The sequence below is a fragment of the Uloborus diversus genome, chromosome 5 (genome assembly GCF_026930045.1).
Source record: "Uloborus diversus isolate 005 chromosome 5, Udiv.v.3.1, whole genome shotgun sequence".
Classification (NCBI taxonomy): Eukaryota; Metazoa; Arthropoda; class Arachnida; order Araneae; family Uloboridae; genus Uloborus; species Uloborus diversus.
This window is the reverse complement of record NC_072735.1, coordinates 118,773,422-118,784,239: the sequence shown is the minus strand read 5'-3', so window position 1 is coordinate 118,784,239 and position 10,818 is coordinate 118,773,422. Positions and strand designations below refer to the sequence as shown.

Sequence of the window (10,818 nt, the reverse complement as noted above, 5' to 3'; positions counted from 1 at the left end):
AATACTTAAAATATCCTTTCTGACTCAGAAAAGTTATTTTGTCCTTTTGAGTGCATTATGAAAAGTGCTTAGTATTTTTAAAAAAAAATCTGTTATTATGTATTTTAAGTATCAATAAAAAACTGATAAAAAAATTGACCATCTGGACTAGAATGCCCCCTTAATGCAAAATTATGTACCATAGACATGTGTGTATGCCCACACCCTGTTTCAGAGTTGCAACCTTCTGGAAACTTAACACTTTATTTCTTTAGACAAAGGAAAGACATAAGTGCATGAATAAATTTTAAAAGTAATTGTATAAAGAATGATTTCATTTCTTTGAAATGAATTCTTATTCACTGCTTAATAATTCTTTAATTTTTAGATGAAATTCAGCAGAAATACTAGGGGCCGGACTTAATGGCGATCCCCGAAATAGTTTTTTTATTACAAAAAATAATGCAAATTTAAATGTTAAATGGTGTCAATCACCTTTAAAAGAAAACAAATCCTATATCCATCTATCTTATAAAGAGGTACCTTACCCCAAATATTTTTCCAAAGTACAATAGTGGTGTCCTGATGTATAGTTTTTCTAAAATTTGTGTTTTGACTTGAACCATTTATTGTGAGTCAAGGAAATTAATTTTGCTACTCCTTTTGATGTTGTTGCTTTTGTTTTTGGCACTGAAGTTGTTTTTCTTGCATAGCAGCATCTGCACTTTGCAATATAACACGTTTTGGATTTTTTGTGGGCATGTCTGCTTATCATCAAGTCTCCCCATGTTGGTGCGAACATCTTATTCCATTTAATGTCATCTGCTTTATAAGTCCAATCTGCTAAACCATCTGTTTCAATGTCAAACAAGTGATTTAATCTTATCAGTGAAACATTTGCTTTACTTGCCAAAGTTCCTGTTACATGGACATCATCCACCCAAAAGTATGGAGTTATCTTAGCCATTTGGTGCAATTTCCCTGCCACATTAATGGTGGTTAAATATGCCCATCCTGAACAATAATTCTCAAATTTGTCTTCTTTGTATTCCTCTTTGGTAATATACCATTTGCTGACTGGATCTCTAACAACTGGCATATTTGACTGAAAATAGCAAGCAATTTTATTCAACAAAGCCGTCTGGTTGAATTGGAGTTTTATGTAGTCCAAAAACTGGTAAATGTCCATGTAAATATCATCATCCATTTTGAGCAGAAATTTCGTTTGCTTGCAAAATTTTTGAGCCCAAGCCAAACCCATGAGATGCTTGTACGTTAAATTTCTGTAGGAGTCTAAAAAGTTACCTTGCACGATATCTCTGTTCTTGTGGCTTTCTTTTTCAATCTCGTTTTGCAAATGATCTGCTGCCGCCAAAAGGAAAGCAACTTTGACTATGGGGAATTCTTTTCCCAGGTTTCCCCAAGTATCTCGGATCACATTCCTATGACCGAAATGTCCGGGAGCAGAATGCACTATTATCAGAAGAAAAACATTTTCGTCACATATGTGGTTCGTTATTTTATATTTGAAAGAAGGAAAAATTGAAGAACCCTTTTGTAGCATTTCTTGTCTAATCTTGTAGTTAAAAAACGTCGTTACATTTCTTAAATAAAAGCACAATGTGAGTAGTAAAATAATGAGCGCCAACAGCATCTGTCGCAAAATCCATTTTCTTCTGTTCAACAAAATTTGACAAAAATTCATTTTAAGTTAACTCTCAGGTGTGATTGCTGTCGATGTTTTGCATACATTGTATCCATTAAATACAAGTATTTTTCTTACCATAAATATTCTGTCGCATTTTCCATTAAGAAAAATAAATAACTGCTCTCACTTAACAACAAAAACTACCGAAAATTACCTTTTTCGCTGCAGCTGCTGATCGGCTGCTCACTTCGTTTTTGACACTCATTTTCATACCGCACTCTGATGAAATCGAGTGGGTTTCGGAGTTCCGCTTTTTCGTCACTTGATACCTAACTATTTTCTCATTGGCTAGAGTCGCATAATCTTCCTTGCCCTTTCGCTCTCGACCTGTTATTCATAGCATTTCATTCCCCTCTTCTGCGCGCTCAAAAGGAAAGGGGGGGGGGACTACCTTTCTCGTGAAACGAAACGTTTCTCATTTTAAATAATAGAATTTTTTTAAAAATACCAAGCGCTTTCCATAAGCACTCAAAAGGACAAAATAACTTTTCTGGGTCAGAAAGGACAATTTAAGATTTCCTGTACTTTTCGAAAATTCTAAGAAAATTACACCACAAACGAAGAAAAGTGCGACTCAAGTCATGATGAGAATTTCTTATAATTATCTTGCTTTCAATCATAACTTAGAGCGTTGAAACATGCATATTTTTCTTATTGGGAAAAGTTTGGTTTGAAATGACTAGAACCGCACTTTTCATCGTTTGTGGTGTCATTTTCTTGAAATTTTCGAAAACTACAGGAATTTTTAACTTTTCTGGGTTAGAAAGGACAATTTATTTTGTCCTTTTGAGTGCATTATGAAAAGTACTTGGTATTTAAAAAAAAAAGAATCTGTTATTTTATTCTTTTTAGTGTAAATGTATTTCAGAAATAGAATATTTTACTCTCAGAAAACTTCACCTTTTTTGCTCATATAAATGCTCAGTACTAAAAGGGGAAAAAAAACCTATATAGGTGTCTAAAACTTTAAGCAGTTGGCAGTAAAATATAGTGTTCCTCTCTAGGATTTATGCTTGCTTCAGAGAAGCCTTAATTCAAAATTTTCATTATGATTGCTTTTAACATTACTGTTGCAAGACAACAATGGGTTTTATATTTAAACATTTAATAGGCAAATTACATGAAATTTGCTGTTTTCCATCCTAACTGAAATAATAAATTTATTTTAGAATCTTAATTTTTTCGGAGCTAAGTTGTACCTTAATATTAAGCAAATCATTTAGTGAAATCCCGAAGTCTCTAAGTGGTCTAGTTGCAGAGATATAAGCAAAAGCAGGCCTCAAATTTCTCCGTGACAATCAGGCCAAGTATAATAAAAGTGCTTAATTAATTCATAAAATTACCGAAGAAAAACAAGAATTCGAATTTAAATCGTTTTTTCCAAGACATTTTATCCTATTTATTGACATGTAAATGAACAATTCGTAATATTCTCTTTCGTTAATAGGCGCAAAAAAAGAGAGAAGGAGAAAAAAATCTAAAACTGCCCCCCCCCCCCCCGCATGCAATTTGCCTTTTTTTTTAAATAAATTTTTCACAAACTTGCTGTGTTGAAGGTTTTCTTGTGAAAAAAAAAGTAAATAAAATATGGACTTTAATCGAAACATAGATGAAGAAAACCTTTTTCACTGATTACTGAAATCATTTGGTCTAGGACGATCGCAACAAACAAACCAAATTCTGACAAAATTTTAGTCAAGCAAGTAATTTCATCAATTTGCTTTTTAATCTTTTTATTCCTATACTAGTGGTACCCGCACGGCTTTTCCCGTAGTAGAAAATGAAAAGGTCATTTGGTTCGCCAGTATATTAACAAATAATTGATGATGAATTTCTCGACTTTTTTTAATATTCATTTGCTTGCCCATGTTACGGTTCCACGTTATGATAATTCTGTAATTTATTCGTCCACGTTGAAGTAATTTCCTCGGGAAAATTTTCTTAAAATTGGAATATAAAAAGAACAAAATCGAATTTTCGAAAAATCGCTTCGAGGTGCACACTCCCCATGCTATAAACTAATCCTGTGCCAAATTTCATGAAAATCGGCCGAACGGTCTAGGTGCTATGCCCGTCACATCGATCTGATAGACAGAGAGATATCCAGACAGAGAGACTTTCAGCTTTATTATTAGTAAAGAAAAATATATGGATAAGATGATTTTTTTTTTTTTTTTGTTCTTAAAAAGGATCTTTTTTTCGTTAAATACATTTAATGAATGATTATACAACAGACTTCGTAGTTGTTCGAATATTCTTGATAAAAAAATTTTGTCTCGTTTTTTAGATAATTTAAAACTCAATTTTTGTGCTCCCAACAGGTTTTTAGTTTGTCCCTAGAGAAAAGAACTCTGAGTTCTTTAAAAATGAGACCTTAATCTTTTAGGTTAGCATTTGTGATGCATTGATTAATCGGCAGTAATAACTAATCGGCAACTTTGCCGTTTATCCTATCGGCCAGTTTTATCCGGTCAATCGGCTAAAAAATTATCTTAATATTGCAATTCTTTTGCTTAGAACAAGTAACGGTGCTCAATGAATTTTAGCTGCTAAATCGGCTGATTTTTTAAATTTTTTTTGTTATTATTATTTTTAAAAAATTTTATTTGTTTATTTATTTATTTTTAAAAAAATTTATTAAAATTATTTTTGCTTAGAAAACGAAACTATGCTGAGTGAATTTATTGCCCCAACCCAATAGTTTCGAATTCAGTTGTCTTGTCCTTATTTGATTCTAAATTTTGAAAATTTGGTAAGAGTGTAAAAAACGTATTCATTTCAGGGACGTGAAACTAATTATTGAAATTACTTTTGCTTAGACCTTAGAACAAGAAACTATGCTGATTGAATTTATTACCCTTAACCAACAGTTTCGAAGTCAGCTATATTCCCGTTTCTAGTATGAAAAAAAGAATGTATCACGCACCCATAAATTTGATTACAGCATCTGCTGATGTACCTTTCACTGCAATAAATGGAGATGATATTGAGTGCTGTATGTACACTATAACACACTTTTAGAAAAATTTAATGTACACAACATATTTGAAATTTGATCCTAATCCAGTTCATAGAAATTTAACTTACACCGTCGCGTATTATGGAAAACTTTTCAAACTGAGTATAACTGAAAACATAGGCGGCAGGTAAACCAAAAAGGGAGGAAATGGGGTTAGGTGGATAAGACCCAAAAAGTTAACCTTTAAGGTGGGAAGGGAGGGGGGGGGTGATTGGACTAAATTTTAGAATTTTAACATCGTTATTGATTAAGTGACATTCTCAAAAAAAAAAAAGGCCTCAAAAAGTCAAAAAGCGGGACAGATAGCCTCAGCGATTTTCTCCTAACTTCATTTTAATTCAATGAATTAACATGAGAAAATATAAAGCACTCAATTAATCAATTCTTCTTTAAACACGTTAATCGATTAAATATATCTTTTTTCGGTCGGTTGAATTTGAATTTCGAAAAGTGGATGGGCAATACTCCCTGCCCCTCCCCTTCGCTCGAGTTGTCTATGATTGAAAATCTTGATTGGATTATCTTTATTAAAGAAACGATTTACTCTCCTCTCATGTTTACCGGGAACTTATTCATCGTTCGGCAGTGACCTTATAAGGAAATTCGCTCTCTCGGGCGTAGGTTGCCTGCGAAGTGGTCATGAACGCGCCACTTGCTAAACCAGTGGTTTGTGCTAATTACGTATACTATTTTTTCCTGTTCGCGTTTCGTTGTTTTCAAACGCTTAAAAAGCAAAAGTAACTGCGGAGCAAGGGCGTATTAAGGGGACGAATTAAAAGCCTTCACAAAATAATTAAAACTACTCATCGAGAATAAGGGTTTTAGTTATATTTTCCAACTTAAATTTGGAAGAGCCCCTGCCAAAATAAATTCTTTTTACGCTCCTGCTATGGAGACATTTAATGAAAGCATTAAAAACGTTTTTTGAAGTTAAATGTCTAATTTAACTGGCCTCTTCTTTCCCTCTAAATTTTTGCATTTAACATTACCTCCTTCCTTTTATATCTTGTTAAAAACTCTGTAATTTAGAGGTTGTTTTAAACTTATGACGTACAATAGAACTCCAATTGCCGAATCAGTTGTAACGAAAGCCCATTCAGATAGTTGGATTTTCTCTGAAAAAAGGGGCCCATTTTAATTGATTACTGAATGTATGTTTAAAATAGGAGAGAAAAAACTATTTTTAACGAAAAAATAGATTTTTAATAATTTAATGAAAGGTAATATTTTGACATGTGATTGAAATGAGTAGACAACATATTTCAATTATTTATAATTGTTATTATGAAATGCATATATGTGAAGGGGTCCATCACTTCAAATGCCATTTGCATCCAACAGTTTTTCTTTTCCAAAATCATTTGAGTGTTTTGGTTTTTCCGTAATGAAAGTTTCAATTTCCAGCCTTATATATTTTTATTTATTACAAGCGGTCCCATTCAAAAAAAAACTTTTGAAATTTTGAACTGATATCTTACTTTTCGGCGATACCTTTGGGTTTTTTTTTTTTTTTTTTTCATTTTCTTTCTGTTTGCTTCCTGAATATCATGATAAAAATTTTGTGTACTTTTGTTATTTATATTTAATTCGTTTAAATTTTAAAATCTCGCTCATTTGTTTTATCTTTCTCTTTATTTAAAACATGTTTCGGCCTTTCGACGGCACATATATTTTTATCCACTTAGCTGCGATTTTCATGATGATATTTTAACAGAAATGGAAATGTCGGAGGCCCCTATGAAGTTATGTTTATTTACCCATTTATTTTTTGCTCCGAATCTTTCTTTTTCGTTAAACAAATATTTGAAACGTATGGTTCAGCCAGCGACCCTCAGTTAGGTAAGTCATAATGCAAAACCTTGGATGTTCCTAAATAATATTCAAAAATTGCATTTTCTTTCAAAACGTCACCGAAAAAACATTTTGACACCTTTGTTCTAATATTGTTCACTTATTATTTCTATTTCATTTTTTTTTTTTTTTTTTTTAAGATCGCAAAGGTTTTCTTTATGCTTTATTTTTTCATCACTGATTATGAAATTGGCGGCCCCATTTCTGAAAAACTGGGCGAAGCAGCACTCCCCTCCCCATCTTGGCGACGACCCTGATAACCTAAAAGGAAAAAAATAATGTTTCTCCTCACACCTCGGTTGAATCTTAGAGAATATTTTATCATTCATCGCCAAGTTTTATAAATGTTAAAATTTTCAATAAATACCTTTTTTAATTCCACTATACTCCAGTTTTAAAAAAATCACAAAAAATGTACTTCTGTTTTTGAAAAGTCCGTCAATGATTTTAGTTAAGTATTTCTCTTCAAATACGTATCAGTTCTGTTTAGTTAAAAAAGAAAGAAAGAGGAAAAAAACGTACAAAGGCGCTTTTATTTATATTTTAAATTGATAGAGATTGAATGAATTTGCTTTATCGTATGCATTTTACTTCAAATTTAAGTTAAGCATTTAGTTTTCAATAATATCGTTGTTCGTTTTGTGCCAATATAGTTTTTTCTACGAAGACGGGGTGGGGGACGATATAAGTGCTAGTCAATCTCTAGAAGAAACAAGGCCATAGCTAGGATTTTGCTTTGGGGTGGGGGGAGGGGGAGTTCATAAATTTTCGACAAAAAGATGAAAAAGTAACCTGTTGCTATGATTTTTGAAGTATATTGCACATTAGTAGACATACGGCGATGGGGGGGGGACAGAAAAAGGAAAAAAAAATAGGAAGGAGACTAGGGAAGAGCCAAGTGGTATCTTTGGTTGTTGTTTTTTTTTGGGGGGGGGGGATTTTTTTCTTTTGAACATTATTTTTACTGAATTACCAAGAGTTTAAGTTACTTTATCAAAGTGTGAGCAAATGTTTTCTCAGATAATTTAAATTTACTAGCTACGTTGCCCGGCTTTGCACGGTCCGCCTCGAAAATAAAAGTTACGTCAAGTGACTCGTGTTCAACAATCAGGCTTGAACAAAAAAAAAATCAGTGAAATTCTGTGGCAGATTTCGGAAAAATAACCAAAAAGTAAACATTTTAAATCCCCCGATTACAGGAGAAGTCTTTAAAACAAAACCCAGAATTTTATTTGCTTATATTTGAGACAAAAAATGGCAACAGATCTTTCCTCTCAATGATTTTCTTCACAGCTATAAATTTTAATAAAAGCATTGTTGCGGAAAGTTGAGATGAAGCACTGAATAATAATTTGAATGGAGGAAAGCATTCGAAAAATAGGGATTTTCTGTCGAAACTAGCATTCCCGTACCCGGCATTGCTCGGGTAATGGAATTAGCAGTGGTTAACAGTGCTTGGTGCACCTAGTTTCGAAAATCCCCTTTAATAATTACTTATTACCTGTAACTTTTTCTAATTTGGGGAGGATCCCGGGGCCCCTGGACTCCTTACATATATGCCTTTGTCCTTAACCGATCTTTAACTGTTATTAACGATCCTTTTAAAGTATTGATGCTCTTTGCAAACACAGGCCATCCACATTTTATGTACCTATATACCTGATATACCTATGTTTAAGCAAGAACTTCTTTGTATACAACATTTTTAGTTTTTTTTCTGGTGCTAGAATTATTAAGCTGCTTGATGAACTGACTTTGGAGCAAGCTACATAACATTGGCCGTGTGAAAAAAAGTCTTCTCTTAAATCGGTCCCTGCTACTTTTAATGTCTGTCCTTGTGACTTATTAATGGTTATTGCAAAGCAAACTTTAACAGGAAACTGCACTCTTCTAAATTCAAAAGGATAGTCCACCTGTGATGATGTTCTTAAAAACTTCGTTTCTAGTTTTGAAAAAATGAAAGCAACAGACAGAAACATTATGATTTGACTTGAGAAAAGCCTCGAAGAACCACGTGAGAAACAAAAACAATATCAAATTTATAGTTCGCTAGTGACCAAAAGTTGAGATGAAGTACTGAATAATGATTTGAATGGAGGAAAGCCTTCGAAAATAAGGGATTTGAATTCAATGACAGGTTTTAATTTCGCAGAAATTAAGAGGTTTTAATTAATTTCTCCCGAACTAATTGGGATTTCGAAAAATCCTTTCTTAGTGGTTACTTTCGTAATCATGTGGACATGCCTGCCAAATTTCAAGTCTGAAGCTTCAGCGGCTCGGCTGTGCGCTGTTATATATATATGTTATCTCAGGACATTGATTTTTATATATTAAGATCTAAGTGTCATTTTAATAGTTTTTAAATTGATATCGCCGCTAATTATTATCGGATGATTTTGTTAAATAGCCAAACATAAAGACGGGAAGATTACGAATCCATCGATAGCTGGTTCGATGATCAGTTCACTGTCGTTCGGGAGAAGAAACTTAAACATAGATACACAGGTACATACATAAATACATACGCTCAGTTTTTAATTATATAAGATAATTGTTATATCATTTAGAAAAAATTCAATACTGTACAAGTTTTGTTGATTCTGGAAAAGATGTTTAGCGTCGTAAATGTCGCAATTACGAATGGTACCAATGACCTTTAATTGGCCCTCAGGTTGGGTATGACCACTAATCCATTTTCGTGAGCTCTATGAGGGTTATGAGCAGGGTTGCCAGACGTCCCAGATTTCAAGGGACAGTCCCGTATTTTCAAAAGTTGTCCCGCGTCCCGGGGAACAGCCATACGGGACGGCTAAAGTCCCGTATTCTGGCTAATAACAGTATTTTACAAAACGAGACATTATTTTAAGAGAAAAAAAAAATAACAAAACATGTGAAAAAAAGAGAAAAAAGAAAATAATTTGGTAGCAAATGCAAAAATTGTTATTGTTTTTATTTGGTTCGTTCGTTTTTGTTTTAGCGGCAGTCCATGAGGCTTACTCATCCAGATTTCAACATTGGCTGGTGTGGCATTAAAAAATAATTTTTGCTCCACGATTCCTTCCATTATTATTTTTGATAAAGTAGTCACAAATTGCACTGTTTCCCTTATAGCAAACGCAAGTAAAAGACTAATTAGCACCTTTTCCTATCAACGTCGATCTGTACACTGAACATCGTTCTATTGCTCGCTTTATTCTCTTTCCTGCAAAATTGTGCTCACCCATAAACATACTGAGAGGAATCTTAGGAAAGCTATAAAACCATTGTTATTTATCACTCCTTAAAAATACACCATAACCAGTAATTGCACTCAATCTCAAAAATTTCCCTCCCCCCTTTCACTCTTAGAAGCCTGTCCCGTATTTACTGTTCTTAAATCTGGCAACCCTGGTTATGAGCGCTCAAATGATTGTAAGGGAGGTGCAGACCTAAGCAGAGCATTTTTTAAGGAATTTTTACTAGGCGACACAAGTTTATCATAAGAGTAAAAATTATTGAGAATGCCCTTTTTTCAACAAATGATGCATAATCGTCGCCTCAAAGTGATAATTTCTGTAAGTACTGTTTGTTCTGTGGCGGCTGTATATAGGATTTCTGATTTAAAAAAGGAAGCCGATATATGAACCAAACCTTAAACATAGTATTAACTCTGAAATAAAGGGGGTTCGGGGGTTTCTCCCTCGGAAATATTTCGAAATTTTTAGTCTTGAAAACGTATTTTAGACGATCTTTGGTAATGTTAGGATTGAAGAATTTCGGTGTCACTCACCTGTCTATTTTTCGAACAGGTAGCTCTAAGAATGCAGTTTTAGACGATCTTTTTGATGATGTTAGAGTGAGGAAAGATTTGAGGGCCCATATCCCAGGAAATTTTTCTTTATTTGTCATCTTAGAAATGCATTCTGTCTTTCGTAATATTATGCGCTCGTGAGTGACTCCCTCCCCACGCCCGTTTTTCGAAATTGAAACGTTCAAAATGCAAATATTATGCCCAATAATGTTCAGAAGAGGGTGGTTCGGTTGTCCCGCGGATTTTTTTCTGCAATTGTAGTGCTAAAAACGGAGTTCAATACGCTCTTTTTGTGATGTGACGTGAAGGAGTGGTTCAAGGACCCGCAACAAGAAATTTTTCTAATTTGCAGTCTTAAAGATGCATTCTACTTGTCTTTGATAATGGTAGGGGAGAAGAGGTTTGAAGCACTCCTTCGGAAATTGTAGCTCTAAAAAATAAAAGATTAAAAAACTGAAACCCGGAAGTCAG

At 33.6% G+C, this 10,818-nt stretch overlaps 1 protein-coding gene across 1 annotated transcript; it reads right to left on the bottom strand.

Annotated features, from left to right (window-relative positions):
* Positions 1-349: 349 nt before the first annotated feature.
* Positions 350-1,891, bottom strand: LOC129222667 (beta-1,3-galactosyltransferase 5-like). The gene has a single exon (XM_054857198.1). It carries the CDS (start codon positions 1,682-1,684, stop codon positions 578-580), a length of 1,107 nt encoding a protein of 368 aa, XP_054713173.1. The 5' UTR covers positions 1,685-1,891; the 3' UTR covers positions 350-577.
* Positions 1,892-10,818: the final 8,927 nt, after the last annotated feature.